Below are 26,110 nucleotides of genomic sequence, written 5' to 3'. Positions count from 1 at the left end.
GTGTTGTCTGTATTAATGTGTATCTCTGTGTGTGTGCGTGTGTGTTAGTGTGTGAGTGTATGCTTTCAAATCGCCAGAGACAATTTTATGTAGCCTGTTTCTGTGTGGGGCCATAAAATGAGAGAACTTCCATGCCACAAGAACGAATTATGAGCGAATTTGGGTTTATGGCCACTAAACCAGCCACAGGACTCGATCCCGCTTGAAGAACTCATTCAGAGGAGCCCAATTTCTAGAAGTGCAAATTGCACAGAAAAACCAAAGTCATTCTCTATGAATTCAAATTGCAATTTGCATTCCGATAATTCATCCATCTCCATTCCCCCTTATAGCTCATATAACACAGGGGCTGACAAAGAATTTTCCCAAAATAAACATGGGTTCGCAAGTAGACATTTTAATCAACTTTAATGGATATCTATACATAGGACCGACTGATTGGTGATCAACGATGGGCTAACTCATTTCCAAATATCTCTATAAAATTTATCTTAAAACATGGACTTCAATTCTGTAAAGTTGTATATAAAGTTTTGAGCATAAAACATGCCACGGGCAAACCTAGGGAGTACCCGCTATACGTAAATATGTGTATGTATGCATGTATGTATGTGAGTATGTATGTATGTGAGTATGTATGTGTAAATGTATGTATGTATGCACGTTTGTGTGTACATATGTATGTGTGTTAGCGCGAGTGTGCATGTATGCATGCATGTATGAGTTTTTGCATGTAAGTATGTATGTCTGTATGTGTGTATGCGCGTGTGTGTGCATGTATGTATGTATGTATGTATGTGTGTACGTATGTATGTGGGTATATATTGACACATACTTGTACGTATGTATGGATATATGTGTATATGAGTGTATGAGTGTATAAGTATAAGTATGTTTGTATGCATGTGCGTGCATGTTTGTCCGTATTAATGTATGCTTGCTTGTAGTAATCTTTGTATGTATAAAAGAAAATTCGAAATATAAAAATTTGTATGTAAATATACATGTATATATGCATGTGTGTAAACGTGTATATGTGTTTATAATATGTATGCATTTATATATGTAAATTATAAATATATTTTGCATGTTTGTTTGCTCTCATGAATCCAAGTAAGTCCCATAGACTTACCTTCAATTGCACGAGGCGGTGATTTTATATTAGAGGAGGCGCCGGCTTTATTATTAGAAAAAACGGCAACTTGAGCAAAGCAGGAAGCATCGGCTTCAATATGGGAGACGATGGCAGCTTGAACAATGGAGAAGACGGTGGCTTTGACAATGGCTCCTCCATGCGGATATGGAGGAGGCAGTTGTTATGGCTTTGGCGGCTGCCGTTGAACTAACTGGTACGTATTATAAGCATAACTATGCCTTATTACGTTTAAAGTACAAGTAACAACTATTAAAGTCGTATGAATGCATGTTGTTTTGTATGTATTTGAACACATACACGAATGTTTGTGTTTAAATATTCGAGCATGTTGAGCTCAGCTTAAAATGATTACTGCTCTGTTTCACACTTTCCGCCAAATCTATTCCTCATCGGTATAAATGAGGTCCAATAATTTTATCCAAGAAAAATTAAAGGCATATTGATATAAAATTCTTGAAGCGGGCAAGGCAGGAAAATATCAGTTATTCGCTTATTTCTACAAGCATTTACTCATTGTGCTCTGTAGCTATTAAAAGTGAATACATTTTTGTGCAAATATTCTATTGGCCGCACAGATCATTATTATTTCAAATCTTCGACACCTCACTCTGACAACATAAGAGACATTCGCATAGTATAATTTTTGGATACCTCCTCTTGCTGCCAGCTGCTTTGGTCTTTACAGACTGTTCGAAGCTATTCAAGAATGCATATTTTTTGCAGTGCGTGGTTGTGGAAAGAAGAAGCGCAAGAACGATGCAGTTTTGTGGATGTATGTATGAAGGGAAGCTTGAAATTTTCTTACGGCAAACAGAGTATCTCATTATATTGCCAACTAGGGTGCACTTGTTTTTATTTCTTTTGTGTTGTGAGGGTTACCTGGAATCCATCGTAGGTCCAGCTGCCGAACTTCATGACGCATGTCTGCTCGTCAAAGGGAAAGTATTCGACATCAATTTCACAGGAGCTCTTGTAAATGGCCGGCGGTCGCCACTCGACGCGTCCTGTGTAGTTTAGTGTTGCCTTTGTGGCCAGGGTCACCTCAAAGTTGCCATCGGCACTGTTTGGGATTTGGATTTGATATTGGAATTAAGCATGCTTGTTAGCTTGATAAGAGCACTACTCACTTGTTGTAGAGCACAATGTCTGGCCGCCAGATGTGATCGGAGGGCACATGAAGCATTTCGACACCGCCATATTCCTTGGGCTCCCATTTGAGTTTGTAGTCGTACCAGGATTGTTCCACCCACAGATTGGTGGTCATTATTTGGTTCTTCAGATTGACATCAATCAGTTGCGATAGCTTCAGCTTGATGCGCACCGTTAGCGCATCCGTGACATTTACCACGGGACGCACCAGTTTATTGTAGTTGCTTAGCAGATCGTCGTAGAGTCGCTTCGCATCCGGATTCGCTGTGCTGCCTGAAAAATAATCAATACAAAATAAGGGGTCAGCCATCAATATAAGGCTACAACTGGTGCCTTTTATTCCTATCAACTATCAGCTGACACTGCGCGCTGTCCGTTCTTCGCCCTCCTCTCTGATTCTCATTTTGATTTCTATTTCCACTTCCATTTGCCATTTCCACTTGCAGCGCATAGTGCTGTGAATGCGCAATGCGGCAATTAATGTACCACACATTAAATTAATGATACGCTGATAATGGGATCACAATATGCTTGACCAGCTACGCAGCCCAACCCACGCCCCCATGCTCCCATGTCCACATCCAGAAGCAGCGCCATACCAGCACGGCGAGCTGCTAGCTCCCAGTGGAGTTTGCTAATTAGCTTTGCTTTTGGCTTATTCAGATGCGCGGCCCGGAAAAACCTCGAAATCTTTTAATTGATTTATTTTATATCGGACTGTCATAATACCCTTGCACTGGGCATAGCGAATATGTCACGATATGTTCAGAGCAGGATATTATTTTTGGTACCAGCAACTGATGATTGAATAATGTCAGTCAAAAATTTATTAGGAATTGTACTTAAAAAATAAGAGTATTTACAAATATCTAATTTACTTTAGTTGTGCCTTTCTTAAGGCAAAAAACTATAATCCTGATTAATGCAGAGAAAAATTTAGGAAAATCCAAGAATTTGGTACTAACTCAAGTTAAAACTTTCTGCAAATCCGACTACAGTTACAATTTCCTAGTCTGTGAACATAGTACTAGCTTTAAGTTAGAGTTTAAGAAAAAGCGTATCACGCTTTATTTGAGTAACAAAATGCGATTTGAGAACAAGCATGGATCATAATGTATCGCTTGTTCGCAAGTCGAATTTGTTTTATCAATAACGTTTCGCAAAACGGCTTTGAATCGATTTTCATTTTAGATAGACAAGAATGACTCTTAAGTCAAATTTGTTTGATGAAGAACAGTCGTAATTAAGCCTGAGCCATATATATTCGCTTGATCTATAGGATTTTTGTATTTTTACTTACTAAAAAATACTATGACGAACTCTTCAATATGTAAATATAACTAATTTGATAACTTGAAATGTTTTATGGTTAATTAATAGAGTTTTATCTTAGGGCGTGGCATTAGTTAGAAAAGGTTGTAATACAATGCAATTGATATGCTAGCGTATTTAGGTTTCGAGAATCTGTGTAAATCGTATTCTCCTGTTTGCTCTATGCCATCATTTGCTGTGCATTGTCTATTGGGTTGGCTAAGACTGGCAACTATCCTAATCCGCTTAGGCTTCAATACAACGATTTTTATTGCGCCCTATCTCCGTGACCACCCCACCTCCCGCACACCCCCGCACTCCGTCAATGAAATAATGATAAGCTGATTAGTGAACGCTTCGCCCAATGACATTGACGACAGCATAACGTCTGCCTTAGCTGGGATGCCAATCAACTGGGCCGCTTTGCATGCCCAGCTAGGCTAGGCGACTGATGGAGCTGATGGGCAGCAGGACAGCGGGGCAGTTGGCACGGTAAACGCTTGACTGAGCCTAGCCTGGACGCCTGGCTGACTGACGATGACGCTGGTGGTTGGCGCTTGATGGGCGCATTAACTCATTTCCTGCATCATTAAGGGGCACCTGCAATTTTCGCACATTTGCACCGCACACACACAGACATGGGGCATGGGCAGGATGTGCTGCTGTTGTTGCTGCTGTTGCTGCTGCTGCTGCTGCCACTGGCTGTTGGCAATTAGTGCCACTGGGCGTGGTCTTAATCAATTTAGCCAGCTTTGAACTTTGATATGTCACGCGCCGAGGCAGCTATCGTTGCCAAGTTGCGAGAAGATGAAAGTGCGGCCTTTGCCTTGGCATGAGTCTGTTAAAAATTAACTACCTATGCTTTTTGTGGCATGCTTTATTCCTCTCCGGGGCGACATTAATCTATTGTCAACTTTAAGACCGCAGCGCGGTTGCCAAAGCAACTTGGAATGCTTTTGGCCTATGCCTTGCCCATTCACTTGACAAGGTGTGTGTGCCATGTCTGTGTGTGTGCCATGTGTGTCTGTGTGTATATTTGTGGGTTAACGCTGTTGTCGCTCGCGTGGGAAACGTTAAGTTAAACGGACCTTTGCGGCGTCCGCTTTTGACTCCTGCGTTTTGGGCACACACGACGTATACCTTATATGCCACATTTCACATGTCGCTCGTGTATGTGTGTGTAACTGCCTGTGCCTGTGTTGGTGCTAATTGACTGCTTTCAATGCTCACATGTGGCCCGACAATCACATTAAGGTAACCAAAAAGCACATTTTATGATTGCTTTGCGTGTCGTACATTTGTCGTGCCATATTATTATGTACATGTGTACATACATTTACACATCGTATACACATGCATACATCTTGATGTTTTTTTTTGGCTCATTTTGCTGCTAGACAAAAGCCAGGCGAACAATTTAATTTCTTTGCCAGACACTGCCCAAATCCGATTACATTTCTGCTCTCAAATTCTAATTAGTTCGTTTTGGGCCAACTTCAATTCGTTGGTAGCTCTCTCATATTTTTCCGTTCATTGCTTGTTTAATATGATTGTACAGTAGGACTTCGATATAACGAGTCAAAATAGGTATTTCATAATCAATAGAATTCTTGTAATAATTTTATTTTCTTGAATATTAAATGCTTATGTTCATTTAAGGCAAGCCTGAGCGTAGATATTTTGTACACTTTTGCCATCAGCCTTTCATTTGACAGGGTTCTATATTTGTGAATCGAGCTATTTGATTAAGTACTATGCTAGACTCTGCCCGAGCCCGATTACATCTTTGATCTCAATTTGTAATTAGTTCGTATTCGAATTTTGGCCAAAGTTCTCTTGTTAGATTCGAGTGCTTAGTTTGGCTGACAGTTCTTGGCAACACCTAAATGCAATTTCGTTGTTTGCGCCTCTCAGATGACAGCAAACATGCTATATGCCACCGTTTCGGGCTTCCTGGCTGTAGACGAAGTTCTTCTCTCTTTCTCTTGCTCTCTATGTCTATCTAACTCTCGGGCATCACGCATTTGGGTCGCTGTGCAGCTTATATAATTATACGTTACGACTATTTGAAATTTATGTGTGTATGTGTGTGTGTGTGTGTGTTTGTGTGTAGGGGCAAAGTCGCATTAATTAATACACATTGCGTATACGCGCCATTGTACGCCGCCGTTTGCTCTGCAACTTTCTTGACGGCTACCATCGATTTTAATTAACAGCAGCTGGCACAGATCTAAAGCATGCACACCTTATGACCGAGTGAACTGGCAGGTTGGCCCTTTAGTCCATTTCCGAGCAATTGAAAATACTCGTTATTTAAATCGGTTTTTGCATTTCACTAACATAATCGAGTTCCAGGTCCTCCAACAGTAATTGGCATTCATTAAGGACGCCGGCAGCTGAAATTCTGATATTCTGAAACTCTGGAACGCAGTTATTTCAATTTGACTTGCCAAATTGTATTTTTTTTTCTGCTTTCCGTTTTTTTTTTTTTAATACCCTGTACACATTGTAAATGTACTCAAAAGGGTGAACTGGTTTTGCGCAAGTGCATGTAACAGTGTATGTATCTCCTAATCCCAGACTTTAAATTTCGTATAACACACGCACATTGAGCAAATATTTTTTTCTATCGCGCCACAATTTCCGTAGAGTCAATTTAAAAAACTAAATAAATTTAACATAACTGGGTGATCGGAAGAGCTAGAGACACATACAATATGTATGCAAGCGTATGCTAAGCATATATGTAACAATAATTAACTTCCTTTTCCCACTGAAAACTCAGGAGTTATTCAAGGATGTGTGGCCGAGGACAGAAGAAGAAGGATAGAAGCCGCAGGAAGTTTAAATATATGTTATGTGAGTGCAACTCGCCGCTGGGTACAGACTATCTCCTGGCCGGGCACTCCCGATGTGTGCACTCTTGTTTTTCTCCCTCTTTTCTTGTTCAGTGTCTCTGCTTCAGATGCCGCCTCTCCTTCTTGGCGAGTCGTGTGTTTACTCAACTGCAAGGCGAATGCAATTTTTGTGTAAACAACGCCATAAATTCCAATGGCTTAACAACAAAACGTTAGCGCGGGCAGACAAGGCCAACTTGCAGTCAACTTGCGTTTCACGAAGGGCAGGTGGATGCCAAGGGGCTGCACCTACAAGAGGGGGCGGAAACGGTGCCGGGGTTGGGTTACAGTCAGTGGAGTTGGTGCGGCTGATGGCAACATCGCAGCATCGTCAGCAGCCACTGTTAACGAGTTGTATTTTAAAATCCTCAGGGACTACGAGCGAGAGGGAGTGAGCGAGCTAAAGAGTCCAAATTTGGATTGCAGATTGCTTAAAACTATTTCTTTTTTTATGCTCAAAGCTCACTCATAAATATTATGATATTATGCTCTTTGCATTTAGCATACGAATCTCTTCTGAAAATTTGACTAGGATCGGCTATGCCTTGGGTAACTATTCTTTATGATTCTAATGAACTGCCCATTTGGGCTGCATATGTGTGTGTATGTGAAAATGCTGGAAAAACTCCCAGCCTGGCAATACTTTGCTAAAGAGTGGGAAATTATTGGGCTGGTATACCAATTACATATACGTATATATTAAGAAATTGTACAATTACATTCAATATGAGCTAAAGTGGGGGGAATTTGGGTATGGAATATAGATTGTGTCAGGCCTGTAAAACGAACTATTCGAACATGGCAGATACATGTTGGTTAAAATCTGACAGATTTTGCTTCAAATACAAATCTTTCGAGTGAGAAATAGTTCCAAAGCATTAATGACAGGGCCACAACTATCTATCTATAAAATGTTGAAAATATTAGACAAAGTTTGGAATCAACAGGTGAACCCAGTTAACGACCCGATCCTCATGGCAGGGAATCGCTCCGAAACTTGAAACGAGCAGATATTTATATTGTTTTTTATTGTTACTAAGCTTTAAAAAGACAATTCCCAGATGTCTCACAAAGGAACACAAGATATTGTCAAAATTGCGATAGGAATATCGTGGATACGATAGGCAATATCATTTGAAAAAATGTTTTTGTATTTCACGATAAAATGCTTGCTGGGCACGTTAAATACGTATAAATTAAAGACACATGTGACAGTGTTGTAAAATGTCAAGAAACAAATATTCACACAGGTGGGAACAGGCATCTTATAGTCGAGCACACTCAGCTTGAGAATGTTTTTGTGTTTGGCTTTTTAAACGCTTGAAATTTACACGCTATTATTGTGAATGCATGTGCATGATAACTGGCTAAAAAAAAAAAAAACGAAAAGAGCAGGAATTTGTAACTGCAACACTGCAGCGGCAACTGCAACTGCAACTGCAGCGGGAGACCCAAACGGGGCGCATGAATAATAAAACACTGCGGCGAACAATGGCCAAATGTGGGCGAGTGCCGCCTTCTGGCCATGTGCATTGCGATTGCGATTGCGACTATGGCTGTGGCTGTGGCTGACAAACTGGCCGCATTCACATGTTGTAGTTCCTCGTGTTGTTGTTGTTATAGTATTTTGTTGCTACTGCTGCTGTTGTTGCTTATTGCATTCGGCATGCATGCGTCGAGTGCACAGGCCACTCATAGCTGTGGCATGTGCCGCAAGGTGCTGTCGCAGTCAACGGAGCACTAGGTGGCCATTTGGCGGCTATCGCCAAGAGTCGCCGACGCGTCGCATTGGGAGCACAAACACGTTCCATTCCCATTCCCATTCCCAATTCCATTCGCATACCCAGAAGTGTTGCCCATGCCGAGCAAAAACAAATTGCGAAGCATAAAGCGTGAATTGAGAAGAAACAAGAGTGCTCTGGCTGAGAGTGTCCGACTTGGAGATACCCTGCAGCCAGGGCCAAGCTGCCGTTACATACATTCGAAACTCTTCCCAGTTTATTCTGCGTTATACAAAAATTTATATATTTAAAATTCTTAGTTTCTTGGCCAAATCAACTGAGCTCGTCCTGCTTGGAAATATATACTCTTTATGCGTTTAGAGATGTTTCTCTCTGCCTGTCACAAACATGTTCACCAAGCCTTTATATCCATTTTAGCCATACTCGTCGGGTTCAAGGCATAATAAAAATATGAATAACGAGGTGGAGGCGACTGTGAGCTGGGGACCCGACGCTGTTAACCAGAAGAATGCAACAATCTGCACTCGCGCGAATGCAATCGAATGCTGACCAAGCTGATTTCCGTCTCATTGCGTTGACGGACACACTGACCGGACGGAATGGACGAAACGGACGGAGTGGCTTCTATAAGGACGGGCCGAGCTGTACTTTTTGTCTGGGCAATTCGATCAGATGCTCAAGGTTAGTTCAAATTAATAATCAGCTCGAAGAGTATGAAAAACATGTTCAAGTTAATCCCCGTATTGATGAGTGCATTCAGAATTAATTAGAGCCTTTTGTTCAAGTGCAACAATTCGAAATTTCCTTACTTTATAAATATGCATGTTTAAATATGAGTTTATTTATTAATGTTGAAAGTGCATTTCATTTCGTTTGACAGCATGCATTCAGAAATACGATTAAGTGCACTTATGTTTTCTGTGAGTTAAATGCAAAATATCTTAAATTTCGTTAGTATTTCCATTTTTGTATTTTTCCATGCAAATATTTTCAAAGTACTTCAAGCTATTTCTGAGCTCTGGTAATTGTTTTTTAATTAATGCACTCAACATTCACATAGTTCTTTATATTAATTAAAATACTGAAACATTTCTTTTAATTGCATATTTGTTGCCGGTTGAGGCACAAAAATATTCAAGGCATGGCTGCAGGCCCATAAAACGTATTCGGTAGTTCATGGCTCAAACCTCACCTCGTTCTAAGGCTCGGTTCTTGAGTCTGGTTTTCTACGCTTGTTAATCCAGAATTGGGTTCGTTTTCTTTCAGTTTTTCATAGAACTTATACAATTTATTAAAAATTATATTAATTTTATTGAATTGATCCGGTTTGAGCGCGGAATCCGAGACGAAACATGCTTTTGTAAAAAGTGTTTTTTTCTTTTATCCAAAAATATGCCAATTTTTAGTATCGATCAATTTTAATTTCTGTGAATAAATGGCAATATTCTTCGTAGAATGCTGCTAAAAAATGCAGTTCAGGACTAGGTTCGACTGTTTTTTTGGTGCAACAAATCGGGTGCACGGTTTAGTTCACAGTCAATACGAAATTTAAATTCAAAGTTTGCAGCCCTCATTCAAAGTAATCACACTTATTTATGAGTATGTATATATTTACATGCTTACATACATATATGATTGCATAGTCCTATGTGTGCGTGTGCGAATGAATACACTCACATGCTGCCACAATGAATACTTGATTGCCTTTAATCTTTTTCGTGGGCATATTTCGCACGCACGGTAGGGTATATTTTTATTCAGTTAATGCTGTTTCTTTACTTTTCACTTTTCACTTTTGCATTCCTGCCATTACCTATCAGGGTCGTAGCTGGTTCCGATCTATGTAAATCCATGGCAGCTGAAATTGCTTGCTTTCAAATGCAAACGAATGCAATCATTCATTCACTCGTGCCGTTTCCGTACCGTCATATTGGACAATTTCCAATCTGTGGACCATTCAGCGGCTATCAAACTGAAACTCTAGTCCGGAGAATGGCCGATTGTCCAGCGCCAGATCCTGCTTGATCCCCTCAGCCCTTTAGCCCTTCAACCCTGCAGCCCAGCACCTGTCAGCCGTAAATGCGTCCGGAGCTTAAATGGCAATATTTTTGCAGGGCGTCAGTGACGGCCATCAACTATCCAGCCAGTGGCACCCGGCCCCATTCAGCACACTTTTCCCAACTATTCTCGTCCTCATCGCCGTCTTCGTTCTGGTCGTCGTTGTTGTCGTTGTCGTAGGTGTTGCGCCCTGGCTGATGAATTGAGCGTAAGCACGTGCATGATCCCCATCATCATTTTTTATGGCCAGGCGTCAAAAACAAGACAAGTTTCCATTGTACGCCCTCGCGGCCCAGCTTCTGGTTCTGCTTCTGGCCAACGCCTTGACGCGCCTGCCAATGTGTCAAAATGTTGGTCCTTGCATCAAATCGACACGCAGCTAAAGTTTCTAATGACACTGCCATGACGAGCTCAGGAAAGGGCCACGCGGCTGGGTGGATGAGTATGGTTGGTAGGAAGCTCTGGCTGTATCCGGAACTTCTGGCTGGATTCCGCTGGCAGTATCGCGCTAATGTGCGCCATAGGGCGGCAACCCAATCCACAGAAAATGCAGAGCGGAGAACGTAGAAAGTCGAACTCAAAACGGAAGTGAAAAAAGCAAAACGCCGGAAACACGCACACAGTGAGCGGCGGATGGCAGAGAATGGAGTGAGTGAAGCGCGGAGAGGTGAGCATCAATTCTATCGTTCACATAGTTAAAGCATTTCTCTAACGAGTCGGGCGCGCATATTGAACTTGTGAGTGCCACGCCCCGTTCAAAGCACAGCCCCGAACCCACGCTTATGCGTATGAGCGAATGTGTATGAGCGAATGTGCGTGCGTGTGTATGTGTGTGTGCTGGCATCATTGACACGCGAAAAACATGAAACACTTTTAGCATTTATGCGCTGCAAGTAGCAGCTGGCTTCCATTTTTATACGATACCCTGTAACCATAAAATGACTTAAAGGGTATATTACAATTTTGCCATTGTAGTGCAAAAGAACACAGATTTGTAAAGCTTCTTTCGACATTTTTTGCTTCTTTTGACGTCAAGGATACATTTTTTTTAATTATTCCACAAAACTATAGTTTTTCCAATATCGGGCATTGAATTGATTTGATTTGAGCTTTAATTATTATTTTAATTTTTCTCTGCACTCTCAAAGCCAAATACAGGGTAGCTTCAAGTCTAGTTTGACAAAGAGTTGCATTGTAACATGTTTCGAATGGCAAAATGGAAGCATCAGCCTGAAGCAACTTATTTAGCTCCAAACTGTGGAACACTCTTAGGGCCAGCGGCAACTAGACTAAGTAAAAGTCCTCTAGTTAAGAGCACTTGATTACCATATACCCTGTACAGAATATGATGGCATCATAAATCTTGGCACTAAAATCGTCGTACAAAAATATGTATAAACAAGTATGCGTGTTATACACAGTCTTTTTATATTAAAGTTGGAGAAGAACTGTGGAATGCATTCGGGCAAAGCATAAAAAGTTCCATAAATTTCAATAACTAAGGCAAAAACCGACTGATAGCTGAATTATGGATGAGCCGAGCCGTGGGAATGAAACATGTTCCGTTGAATTGATGAGCCCGCAAATAAGTATAACAAAGAGAGGCAAATGAATGAATGTCGACTCGAAACAATATGACTATCAGCCGCACAAATGTGCTTTTGTCGAGAATGCGAGTACCATTAACGAATAATGTGCATATTTATGAGAGCTCACATATAACATTTATTGGCTTAAGCTCATATCCACTAAGATCGATGGACATAATTATATGGAGTAATACGTTGACAATATCAAGAATACCAAGCGTATTCCAACAACTGCCACACTAATCGATTCTTTTCGATGAAATAAAAGCTGTCGATACTTTTTATCAATGGGACGCTGTTGACAAATGTAATAGTTAGGTTAAGTTTCAAAAACTTTCACAAATTGTTTCAAGAAAAGATTTAAATTATAAATAAATTTAAATGGCTGTGGACAATTGCAAGCGTAATTATATCTTCTAGATTACTTCTAGAAAATTTGAAATGCATATTACTGATAAATTCCTCTAGAGATGCACCTCATTATAAGCTATTATTGAACTCTGGCAACCTGCAGTACGCACCAGACATTTCCATTGTGTGAATGGTACATCATTAAATAATCCATACAAATGAAGGCGTTATAGTGTAATGGTGTACTGGCAGGCGTGGCAGCTTTATTGAATAAATGCATAATTGCCAATGACAGGTAGAAGACAACCGACGCGAAGCGACGCGATGGGACGCATCTATGAACAGATGTGTTGGCGTTTTAGCCCAGTGATTGTGAGCCAGGGCAAGGGCTTAGCTGGCGATGACAACGTAATCAAGCTGCTGCTCGCTCTCTGACAAGATAAGACACACATGACATACACGCCACACACACACACACACACACACACACACACACTCACGCACATGCTGGCGAGTGGATGGCGGATACGGAAGTGCAGCCATTGACAGCAAAGGCGGGCAGACCACGAATAACCAGTGAAAGAAGGGTCGCATCGAGATTCGCGATGTGTTTGTCTGTGCGGCCCATAAATCTAATATTGCTTAATGTTAAAAAACTGCGCGCTGCAGTGCTGCTCTCCTACATCCTGCGCCCTACACCCCCCACCGCCGACGCCGCATGTGTCAATGTCAGAATGGCAAGGGCGCGCCAGAGGGTATGAGCTCCTGTCCCGGGGGTAGGCATACGCTCGATTGGCAATAAATTGAAATACGCGACCATAAAATCACTTAATTGCGAATTCGTGTCGCTGTCTGAACGGGAAAGGGCCAATTCAGTTCTCAAAAGATAGCACTGCATGTTCCGTGCGTGTGCGTGCATGTGTGTGTGTGTGTCATACTATGTGTGTGTGTGTGTGTGTGTATATGTTATTGCAGTGAGTGAGCTGGCATGCTACTCCTGACCGGGGCAACGGGATGCCTGTCAGTCAGCAGCTCACAGAAGCTTGCAATGGGTGTGGATTGCTGTGGGAGTGGCTGAGGTTGAGGGACAGAGTTGGCGGTTGAGGGGGGTTCATTTATTGGCTGCTCGGTTGTGTGATACTTGATGATTATGGCAAATTGATTTGTTTGTACCGTTAGACATGGCGCACACTTTGCGGCTTTTAAATGTCGCACGGGCAAGTGGCCGGAAGACAAATGAGCAAGAAGTGGAGAAGGGCAAGGGGAAAACAGATGAGAGGAAAAAAGATCAGATGTGTGTCTGATGACGTTAAACGGCGCGGTAAGTGAGAGTATAATGATTTCTGTCAGGTGAAAGATAAAAACGGACAGAGGGAGAGACAGGTCGATATCTAGAGAAAGTGAGACAAATGAGAAAGTTATCATAAGTTATTGACTGTTAAATGCAACTGTGACTGTGTATCAAAATCAATGGCTCGTTTAAGCCAACGCTAATGCTGCTCAGCTAATGGCAATCGAATGAGTTGACAGGTTGACAAAAGCAGCAGCAGCAGCTGGTGCAGGCTGGCCAAGCTGTGCATGCAATTGACAGTTGAGCATGGGGGTCAAGAAGCTGCTCCATTTACACCTGAGTGGATCAATTAGTTGTGGATTTGTTGTGTTAGCCGGGTTTAAAGCTGACCCCAATACCCGTTGATATTCAGTCAACATATGGAATACACATATTTTTCTATCTTGCTGAATGACATGACACAACCACGCACACACACACACACACACACGCTTGCTAAGTACAATATGCACAAGCACAACAAACTTGCAGCGCTTTGTGCAAATTTTGCTGACATGACCAAAGAGGCAAGTTGTAAACTATAATATGCGTTGCACAAGATATGAAGTAGTAAATATAAATAGATACCCACACACACACATATACCTACACATACACACATGCAGACCTCAAGTGCAGCTGTAGCAAATTTGAACAGCGACTCACAGAAAAGTTCGCGCTTTGATAAACAAATACAAATAGAAAGAAGATGGCTGTGGTGTAACCGAACCCAACCCCAAACCCAACACCTGTCCCACCCGCACTCCTATACCAACACTCTACCACCTGTCGTGTACTTTGTGGCGCATAAAAATGCAGTGCAAAATGAGTTGCAGCATATCAGGCGTAAAGTATCTGCGTATCTTACAGATACGCGCTGCCAGCCTGACAGCAACAGCAGCAGCAATTCACAGCGGGCGACTGGCAGCTGGTAGCGCGTAACTGGCGACTGCTAACTGGTAACTGGTTAGTGGCAACTGGTTACTGGCAACTGCTTACGACAAAATTCTAACTGTCACTTTATGCGCAGTCAGTCATGCGTAACCGCTGTAGCTGCAAATGTATCTGTATCTGTATCTGTATCTGTATCTCTAACTGTATCAGCGTCTGTGAATGTGTATGTAAATGTATATGTAAATGTATTCGAGCGGCAACATTCTGCTGATTCTCATTTGTAAGATGTTTTATGGCTTTATTCATAATGCAAGCTGCGCAAATCCTATCCCCCACATAACCGAAAGTATCTGTGTCCCTGTCCCTCTGTCTTTCTGTCTTTCTGTCTGGGTGTAGGCGTGCCGCTTGCCATATCTCAGCCAATAATGCTCGTAATTGTTTGCCAATGTCATTGTACAATTGCCAGGGCCGCTCGTCGCAGCATTTCTGACAGCATGCCTGATGCGCCCGTCTTCATCATCGATCAATATACATCAGCAGGGGATATCGTTGAGCTGCTATCATTACTTTATGTTGCTGCTGTTGATGTTGTTGCTGCTACTGTTGGGGCTATGCGTCAATGTCAGCATTGATCAATGCAAGGACAAAGACAGCAGCCAACCAAAGTCGGGCCAACGCCCCGGACAGCAGTCGAAAACAGGCAGCTAGCGGGCAGCCAAACACCTTGGTCTGCTCTACTCTTGCCATACCCTGCACAGATTTAATGCGCAAATGGGGCATGCCACATTAATTTTATGCTGCAGTCCGTAGGGCACGTAATCCAGTTTTTGTTTTTAATTAAAGTTGCATCGATAGTTTATAAATAAATGATATTCCGTTTTAACATTGATAATAATAATTGGTTTGATTTAACATTCGTGTAATTGCAAAAAATATGTTGGCACTCCGAGCTGGAACCAGCGGTTAATTCTTTTGCATCAAAATCGGATATTCAAATGAACGAGCCAGCAACATGTTTGAACTATTCGTCGTTGCAGCCTAAGCAATCGAGCCGATAACTTAACGCACTACTGGCAACCGCCCTACTTAACAGCCACATCAACAATTAATGCTTAATGAGAATAAAACGGGTTAAAATAGCAGCACGGAAAACAATACTATCGCGATTGCAATGCTTTCGATATAATTCAATAAAGACGGCATGAATGTGTGTGTGTCCATGCTTACAGAATTTCTTACAATTTGCAAGCTCGCGGCCAGCCAATGCAGGTTTTCTTTAATAACTTTTGTGTTCCTTAACCGATTTTAATGATAACAAAAGATCCAATAGATTGTACTTTAGAATATTCGTGTATTCTCAAAAAGACAATTGCATTAAAATTGCTAAATAGATGGGTACGACAAATTGGTTTATTTACTTGACTAAAGCAATACACCATTTTTAATGGGTTCAGGGTATAAAAGAATATGAAAAAAAAAACGATAGGGTCGATTTCATTTGTTCGATCAAACAGAAATTTCGGTCGAACGAAATAATTGTTCAAGTACGCAAAATGTGAATCAGTGCAACAAATAACTCCGGGCTCTAGTTCGAACTCGGATTTAAAGGAACGTGGAATTTTGCCTGCGGTAGTTTTTAGTCGGAACATATTTAAAGAACACCAAAGTATGTTCTTGCGGCAGGGTATTAAGTATTCGAGCAAGTTGAGCAACTTAAGCAAATTTGTGCTGATTCTGGTACAGGTGCCTGCTGCCGGTGTGAGTGGCGTGCTTATGAGTTCATGAAATGCTCCTTGAATATGCATGAGCCCCTAAGGTACAGCGAGTGCAGCAGCCCCAGCCACAGTTGCTGCCTCTGTGTTGGGGCCTGTGGCTATGCCTGGCGAAGATTTTGAGAGGGGGGCCAACGGATGCAGCTTGGCGTTAAATGAGTAGAAGATTAAATTAAATTAAATTATAGAAGCCGCCACGTTATGGCCGGGCCAGCGCAACGTAACTGCCTGTGCATAAAGGGCAGCTCCCCCTGTTAAGCATCTGGTTTAAGCCATTTAGAGGTTCTGCTGGAGTTTGGCAAGCCTTGGCAAAGATTCGCTTATAATATGGCTGGTTTGGTGCCGGCGGCGAGAGCTGCCTGTCATCAGATTATGCATAGGTTAAAGCAACAAAGGGCGACTGCCAGTTGCATGGAATGCCGCAGGATACAGCCGCCAGTAGCCACATGACTGGAGGATGCGGTTCTCCCCTGTTCTCTGTGCAGTGCAAGTGCTGCTTGCTGACGGACAGTCGTGTTTTCCAACATGAAAAATGCATGCGTGTTGCGCCGCCAGGCAGCCAACATTTCAAGTGACAATAGGCCAAGGGGTAGAGGCGAGGGACGGGAAGCGGTAGGTGGGGCTGTCGAAGGCATGACAACTCGTTGCATTTGCACACTTGCTAATGGCGACACTTGCCGCATTGCTTTGGCGAAAATGGCATAAAATCAGCCTAAAAGCAGGCAACACATATTTCAACTGCAATCAGTGTGTTTGGGAGTGTGCGTGTGTGTGGGTTGCGTGGGTGTGCCTGTGTGTGTGTGTGTATGTGCGACAGCTGCAAAAGAGTAAATAAATAAGCAGACAGTGCAAGCAAAAAGGAAACTCAACTTGAAGATAAATGCAAATTTCTGCCGCACTCAAAGCAGCGCTGCCAGCGTCGCAGTCGCAGTCGCAGTCGCAGTTGCAGTCGCAGTCACACTCACAAGCACAGTCACAGTCGCGACTATAGCTCGTTTTTGTCATTTCCGTTAAAGTCACTTTTGTGGGACGTTTGCTGTTGCATCTAATTTTTCTTTTATACTCTATTCCTACGTGCTAATAGAGCATATTGGGTTCCGCAGTGATAATTTGCATATAAATACTATATATTTGGGTTTCTTTATCAGCAACAACTAAACTTGATCCGAGCGATATTATATTGGACAATACACAAACACACACCGTACTACTCTATTTAATTACGAAGGACCGTCCTTCATGGGCTATGATTCGCAAGTGGTTATAGCTTTAGATTGGGAACAATGGCTTGTTAATTAGGAGTCGCTAGCAAAGTCTGCTAATGATGAACTGAGCGGTTTTTGGAATAGCTATACCCTGTTGTTGTAGGCCGTTATAACCAACATTGATATCGTTTTAAAGAGCACCCTTGTTGGCAAACCCCTCCTAGTCATTAGATCAAGAATAAAGTTCTACGATTTGCGTACCTTTAAAATAAATTTTTAAAAATTTTGCCAAACTGCTCTAATGGAAACAGAGTATTGTGAAGTCTTGTGGCTCGGATTGGAACACTTTTTATATTATTTTTTTTCTGTCTTGCACCGTCTTCCTTTGCGGTTTGTCATACTTCCTGCTCTGTGGCATTGCAATTCTTTTGCTGGAACTTGAAATTGTTCAAATGGCTGTAGCGGGGGCGTGGCCACCCAATTCGCGCCTGGACTCATTTGGCCGCACAGTCGAGGCAGCGTCAGGAACAGGGACACAATAGACAACAACTTCATTTATCAAAACGCATTGGCTGCGTCGGCAAATGTCCTGTATGCCACCCTATGTCCACCCGCTTGTCCATCTCTCCCTGCAGCATGCCCGGCGCCTAACCTAATTTAATGCCGGGCCAAATCAGCGAAACGGCAGCAACTTGTTGTCCTTGTTGTTGGATTGTTGCATTGTAGCTTGGCAGCTGGCGAACATGCAACACAATACGCGCACCATGTTGCATGCAAGTTAAAGCCAAAAGCCAAACACCCAAAATTACACAAATGCTTTTCAAAATGTAACTCCAAATGTAATTTGTGCTGGCCAAATAACAAAACAAAATCTAATTTTGCCACACAGACTGTGATAGGTTTGCAAGCTCTCTTCCTCACCGCAAGAGTCCTTCAGCTAAGTGGCACGTGTCTGAACCGAGATAGATGTGGCCTATACCTAATATGTTGCATTGATTTACATCAATTGATTCACCTGGTCAACATTACTTGGGCCATTATTTCTTAGTCATAAACTCTGTGCTGCATAACAAAGCTCTGGGATCAGTTGTTAGGACTTATTGCTTAAACTGTGCAAATAGCTTCGAGTCTATATATGTAACTAACATATTAGAGTATAATGCCTCACAGAAACTCAATACTCTTTTGTCTCAATCAAATTTCATTTACTATTAAAACATGGAGACCATTCTGTATATGTATCGAGTGTAGGTCTTCTTTGGTAGCCGGCATATTTATGTTTGCCAACAGCTTAGTTTTGCCTAAATTTGCATGCACAGTTATTAAAACAAATACAGTTCAAAGTTTAGCGCACTTTGACTCAAGTAGAAGGACATATATGGACATATATGTAACCAAATTAAACAAATTTTAAAATTATACTAAAGCGCTACGAATAAAAAGTGCAGTCTAATATAAATTAGAAACAATACAACAATAATTCTCATAATAACAACTACAAATTATAAATAGCTCGTCCATTGTTCGACAAAAATGAATCAGAAACCTTTTTAGTTAGTTTGTTTGCTTCGAAGGACTAAATTAATTGGATGACACCGACACGGGTAAAATAAATTAATCTCTAATTGCTTGAGCATTGTCTTCATGTCAGCATCGATTATTGGTCTAATTGGCTGCAGGACATGAGTGTGACCGTATTATTTTTTCATTTTGCTCGTTCGGCAGATAGTCTACAAACATACCGTTCCATATTAAAGCAGGCACATATGGTATAGTTCAGCAGCAGAGTAGCTGACTTTTAGCACTGACTGTTGGGCAACTGATTGGCGCCATTGAACCTAAACAAGTACTGAGTAGTGAGTTGTGAGTATTGGTATTTCAAAGAGCATTCGTGCATTCAGTGCTGCCAACTTGACGCAATTCAAGTCAATGCAATCTGCCAGCGGCAGAGGAGGCTGGCCGCAACACTGCAGTAAACAACATACAAATCGAATGGCAATGTCTGTATGCCCCTTCCCCTGATGTGCCGCTCGTGCCGTGCCGCGATGCATTTTCATTTGTGTAATTACATTGGCGCATTTTCAAACAACAATTAGCGCGTGTTGGCAACTCTGGCTGTGGGACGCGACTCGCGTTTACAAAACGCCGCAAAACTTTTCAACTGCTGCGTTGAGGTTGGAGGTCAGAGCTGATAGATTCGGCGGAGGACTGGAGTTGCAGGCGGCAGGCTGTGGCAACATCATCAATCATGCATTTGAAAAGTTTATTAAAGAGCATGAGAGAAGGCGCTGCACCGAGCGGGTGCGAGCGAGTGCAAGAGAGAGCAAGAGAGTTGCAAGAGTGCTTAAGCGCTAAAAGTTTTCAATGGCTTTTGCGCTTGCTGCCTAACAAACTAAGTCAGGCAAATGTTGAAGCAAAGTTTATGCAACTGCAACACACACACACACACACACACACAAACATGAACATCAATTCAAATTTGGCCGTGAAAGTCGTCGACGACGTCGCTGATCGCATTTCAATGACAAAAGTAGGCCGGCCATTTACCAGCATGTGAGGGGTGTTAAAAAGGGTTTTTCCCACTCTTTGGAGAGTGGTTTTACGAGGGGGGGGGGGGGGGGGGGGGGTGTGTGGCTTGCTGCTTCATGGTTGAATAGCGGCCGTTGCTGTGCTTCCTCTTCCTTCCTCTTGTTGCTGTGCAAAGTTTTTTCATTGCTTTTGTCGGCGGTTTTCACTTTCGCTTTATAAACTAGCATAGCCTGCAATAATTTACCGCCCCCTGCCACCACCCACAGGGCGTGTGCGAGTGTGTGTGCATGCGTATTTTCATCAATTTTCAATAATAATAGCAGTTAGTGGTTGCGATGCATGGCGGGCCAAGTAACTGAACCGCCCGTAGAGAAATTCGCTCAAGCTACTTCAATAAACTGCAGAAGCTATCCATAAGCCAGTGTAGAATACAGTACACAGAACAAAATGGGGTGGTCGAAATAAACCATTTTGCATTTCTTTTTGGCGAAAGTTTGCTGAAAGTGTTAAGTTACATTTGCAACAAGAGTGTCTTAAATCAGGTATGTAATTCCTAAAAGAAGTGTAGAATACTTAAAACATGCTAATTTTATGAAAAATAAGTACTAATACATAGTCTAAGTATGAAATCCGGAAAATAGCCCGAAATAATCGAAAAACATATGCTATAGTTAAGCATATATCTGATTAAATAAATAAAAAAAAAATTAGTATTTTAATAACTTGCGTTTTTAAAGCATGACTCAAGTTAAGCACACAATAATTAGCCCAAGCTTTGCTTAAATAAAATCAAGTTCGCGAATAAGGCGAATAATAAGGATACGTTTTCTCAAACGAAGATTGTTTTGGGATAGGTTTTAATTCTGCCCCATTAGCACTATTTTGCACTTGAGTTCATCCTTTTTTTGTTTTGAGTCAATTCCCATATTGGCTTAAGGTCAAACCATATTTGGCTTAAACTAAGCTTATTTACGCTTCAAGTGAGCTAAAATTAGCAACTCTGGTAATTAAGAAAACATGTTCATATAAAATATTATGTCAGACTAGCACGCTGAGGCATAACTACTTTATGATTTTGATGTGTACGTAGAAGAAAATTAAATTTGTAGATTTTAAAACTAATACCTGGATTATTGAATGTGCAAAGTTAGGCTCACGAACCGTAGCTTTGAGCACGGTTTTAGCCATTCACACACTTACGACACATTTTTGTTAGTTTTAGTCAGAAAGGGCATTTTGTTAGAGCAGATACTCTACCTTTACTTAGCTTTATAATCATAAGCAACGCATAAAGTTAACGCAAGTGCCTCGATTGTTGGCCATGCTGTGCCACAAAGTTGGGTGGCATGTTGCAAGTGCGTTTATCTCTATTTCTCTCTAGCTCTCTCTCCCTCTCTCCGTCTCCCTTGCTCTGCCCCCTTTTTGTTTTGTGCCTTTCCTCCACACTTTTTGGCTGTTTGTGTTTGTTAAGTTGCGCGTAGACGGCAGCGTCGCAGCTGCGGTCATGAATCATGCCAAAAATTGCGGCGTCGACGCTGGCGACCCAAATTCTGATACTTGCTGCATTTGAAGCAGGCAGACGACGACAAAAACAACAACAACAACAACAACAACATCGACGACGACGACGACGACGACGATGCTGTTGGCCATGAAGAAAACGCTGCAGACATTGCAGACTCCGACTTTGACTGCGACTGCAAATGCGACTGCGGCAGCGACTGCAATGAATTTGTCGCACTGCCAGTGCTGAAAAGTGGGCGTGCTGGGCGTTTTGGGCGTTTCGAGTCTGGGGCACGCCCCATTTTGCAAGTGGCGTCGTCGTCGTCGTCGTCGTAGCACTTCACTTTTCTATATTAGCGCCACGTAAGTGCAGCCGCAGGGGCGTGGCAATTGCATTACAAATGGGCGAGGGGGAGCCGAGTGTGCAAATTATCTCATACCCCGCAAATTCCAGCCCGCCCGCCGCCCATTCGCAGTAGATAAAGAGTCGGACAGCTGAAGAAATAAGATACAGCAATAGAATAAAAGGCAATGCGAATCTGACACACTCTACGTTATGCGCTGATAGTATGATCTATAATGATATGATATACCTATATCTAAATATATATAATATAGCTTATGAATTGGTATAACGATAAACGACGGGCAATAAATTGAAATTGAAATTGAAATGGTCTGGATAATGCGATGTCATCAACTTATGGGTTGTATCCGCCGTCAATTGTCCCAACCCGAATGAGAGACATTCCAATGGCACCATTCGCATCTGTGAGGAGAGCCAAAAAGCTGTCTGAATCGCTCCAAAGATGACACTAACGCACAAGACATTCATTACGATGGCAGCATTTTATAGTTGAATCTATATACTCTAAACGTTTTGTTATATGGTAAGTGTAAACACGAATGAGGCAACGAATGATATTTATGTGACACATTGCTTACATTCAAAATATGAATATGACAAGCATATCAAATCATTTCTAATTTTAGACTCATTTATGGCAGTGGAATCGATATATGTTACATAAGAAGTTGTCTGTCAGTGAAATCAGCATTGCCAGAGCTCTGTGAATCAAGGCTGCAGATCAGATCTAAGCCGAAGAGCTTCGAGCTAACTTTCTTTTTACTAAGTATGAACCGAACCCTAAACCGAAAAAGAAATGACAATGGATGTTAACGCAGCGAACTCAAGGGCGGGAAGGTGGCTCGATTTCATTTTCTTGGGTTCACAGCCCTGTTCTAAGTTAATACAAGTAATTAATGGTCAAGCTGACATGTTGCCTGCCCATTTAGTCATATTTCAACGTCCAGTTTGGGGTTTAACTTCTGACTGCCGTGGGTCAGTGATATGCCAAAACATAAGCAGCCTTTGTTGTGCAGTGTAGCCATAGAAAAAGAAGTCGCCAGCGGCAGTGGAAAAGTGCTCTAAGTTGTCGTCTGGCTGCTGCTGCTGCTGCTGCTGCTGCCGCTGATGCTGATGCTGCTGTTAAGGGCGTTACTTGCAGCTCCTCACCTACTAACCGCACTCCCTACAAGTGCACGTGTGTGTGTGTGTGTGTGTGTATCTATGTATGTGTGTGTGTGTGTGTGTGGTTCGTTTAATGGCCACAAAGCGGAAACTGGAGCGTGGCAACTGACGACGACGTTGTAAAAATTGCTGCAGTTGTTGCTGCTGCTGCATTAGCAGCCATTTGCAGCAGCTATTGATGCGCCCTGTTCTGTCTTTGTGTGTGTGTGTGTGTGTGTGTGTGGCGTGCCTTAGTGCTATTTATTTATGTTTGCTGCGGTGTCTGCTGGGCAGTCGAAATGATGACATGAAAAATTGTGCTGCCTGCCTTTGGGCGCTGCTGCTGCTGCTGCTGCTGCTCCTGCTGCTTAGATTCCTATTGCCGGGCCTGAGGCAGCTCCAAGATACCAGATACGAGCAGCATTGCCCAGCCGAGCTTTTCATGTTTCATGAATTTATGGCTTTTTAAATCGAAACAAAATTCGATGCTTGTTTAAGCCGCACCAAATATGCCAAAATGTGAAATCGCCTAGCTCGGGAATGCCTACATGACAGCAGCGGCAACAATAACAACAACAAGTATGTGAAAATATTCCAACTATGAAATACCCTGTTTGCAGCGTAGTCACCGGTAAAAAGGGAAAGGTAACGAGAGTTTGTGGCAACAATATTTAAGAGTTTGCCCGGGCCAACTTTGTTTGTTTCAACTTTGAGTTACGGTATCATTTTCCTTTAAACTTTAATTATATATTACATATTTGAAGATGAGTTTCATGTCGATCAAATAAAAAACATTCAGTTGGAATAAAAGTTTCCCGCCCATTCCGTGGGGTAAACTTAAGAAATCATTTAAGTATTAATGTAAGCTGAACACATATTCCACACGCAAATTGTAAAATAAAATACATTTTTGGACAAATTTTTGGAAATGTGTTGCTACAATCGTGAGCCAGCAATTTTCCACAGCTGCGAATGGAATTTCAAAAATCGTTGAAACAAGTATAAATTAAGTTTTTTATATAGAGTACTGCAAATGAGTCTGACGCCGAATATACGAAATTTAATTGATATTCATTTTCCACCCGGGAGAGATGGATTTTGCGAAACGTGTGAAAGTCATATGAAAAGAGCTTTTATGACAATTCATAGATATGCAACCCAGCAAATCTTCAATCCCAATTTCTACCCAAAAACGATGGATTTTCGGAAAGCAATTGGATTGTCAGAAAATGAGTTTGAGGCCGATCGGAAAGCAATCAAAATAGTTTCAAACAATAATTTTATAATATTTTTTCACCTTTGCGGGTGGGTTTTCGTGAAATCTCGGTTTAGCCTATATGTATAAATATACCTTTTCGAATATGTTATTGCCAGCGCCTACGCAAAACGAATACGCTCCATTTCCAAAAAGGGTTAGAGAAACAACAACAGTAACCACACACATTTGGCCAAGCATTCAAGATTTATGAAGACTCTTGCATTTTTATTTACGATGCGAGAACATACACACACACAAAGACGTAAGTATGTACATAAATTCGCGTTAGGTTCAGGTCCTTCAGTGCGGCTCCTTTCTGGCTGGGCCTCAAGGCAAGGATTGCCTTTAATTGCAGTCCAGCTTCTGTTTCAGTTTTGGTTTTGGTTTCGGTTTAGGTTTGAGCTTGGGTTACGGATACGGTTTCAGTTGTCCTCTTGCAGCTAGCCGCAAATGTTGCCGCGCCATTAAGCGCAGCGTTGACTGCGGCAGCGACAGCGGCGCTGACAGCGACTGCGGTGTCAACTGCGCTGCCGGCCTTGGCGACACGACGCGCATAAAAAATGAAAATCAAATCGACGACACGCACAGTGGAGGCGATGGCGACTGACGGACAGAGCCGAGTCGGGCCGGGCAAGGGACCTAGGATTGGGTCAGCTCGGGCCAAGCGAGCGAGAGTGTGAGTGTATGTGCGTGCGTGGGTGTGGGTGTGGGCATGCATGTGGGCGTGGTCGCTGCCTTGTGCTAGTTTTCGTCTGTGCAGGCAGACAAAACGTTTGCTTGCCACAGCTGTGGCAGCTGCGGCCTCATTTCGTACAAGCCGCTAAAACTGATGCTGGCACGTTGACCAAGTCCGAGTCCAGCTCGAAAGTTCGAGTCCGCGTCCGAGTGCGAGTGCGAGTCTAAGTCCGAGGCGAGGCGTGTCCGTGTCTGTGTCCGTGTCTGTCTATGTATCCTGCTGTTAGCTGGCATTGTCCTTCGTCCTTCGCGTTGTCAGCTGTTTTGCCGTTCACTGTTAGCTGTTGGCCACGTCCAACGCCCAAAACTCGATTTCATTTGCACTTTCCATTTCGTATGCGCCCAGACAACATGTTTCCTAATCTGCCAATACCCTGCATGCAGACAGTCGCCTGCTCCAACTGCTCCATATCAAAATCCAAATAATATGTATATAAGCATGTGTGCGTGCGTTGAATAGCAAGCATTATAAACGCGTACTCGTACGTATTCATGACTATGAAAGTATGATTATCATCATATCACATTATACCAGATTTTGCTCTTCCATGTTTTCACAATTTAAAATAAATCGTATTATTGGATACTCAAGATTCGACTAGAATATCATAAAGACACTCAATGTTTTGTGTGTGACTGAAATCTTTTACGGACTCGGCTAATAATATTTTCCTTTCATACAATTTATTTTATTTGCAGCTCGTTTTCTTCGAGTATTTAAATGTTAAGTCGTGTCATAAATAATAAAACATATTTAAATTGAAATATTTTTAACCTTAGTTAAATTTTAATACTATTTATTATTGTGGGAATTTTAATAACCCCCAAAATCAAACAAGTTTTCGGACTTTGGTAAATCATTCAAATATCAAAAATATATTTTTGCTGCGCATCCCTAACAAGCATACAAGAAGGAGAGCCCAGATATATATTTCCTTCCGATATTTTCCTTCAAATTTAGTAGTCCAAATTATAATTTAGTATTTCGAATTGGATTGTTGCTGATGTTACAGAACGATAGTGTAGCTTGCAATTGCTGGGCTTAATCAAAATATAGATACAAAAGAATAGCAGACAAATTGTACTTAATAATAATTTGGATATTCGTGAAGAGCATGTTA

The 26,110-nt window shown here is 42.0% G+C and overlaps 1 protein-coding gene across 4 annotated transcripts in view; it reads right to left on the bottom strand.

Annotated features, from left to right (window-relative positions):
* nAChRalpha3 (nicotinic Acetylcholine Receptor alpha3) overlaps positions 1–26,110 on the bottom strand; it is a 98,473-nt gene that overhangs the window by 28,403 nt on the left and 43,960 nt on the right. For all 4 annotated transcript variants that reach the window (XM_032439330.2, XM_070209055.1, XM_070209056.1 and 1 more), the window contains exons 4-5: positions 2,284–2,578; positions 2,036–2,216 (exon numbers count right to left, since the gene is read on the bottom strand). In XM_032439330.2, the coding sequence (XP_032295221.1) occupies positions 2,036–2,216; positions 2,284–2,578 (476 nt within the window). The remainder of the gene's footprint in view (positions 1–2,035; positions 2,217–2,283; positions 2,579–26,110) is intronic.

This window comes from Drosophila virilis, chromosome X, assembly GCF_030788295.1.
Source record: "Drosophila virilis strain 15010-1051.87 chromosome X, Dvir_AGI_RSII-ME, whole genome shotgun sequence".
Lineage (NCBI taxonomy): Eukaryota > Metazoa > Arthropoda > Insecta > Diptera > Drosophilidae > Drosophila > Drosophila virilis.
This window is presented reverse-complemented; position numbering and strand designations above follow the sequence as displayed.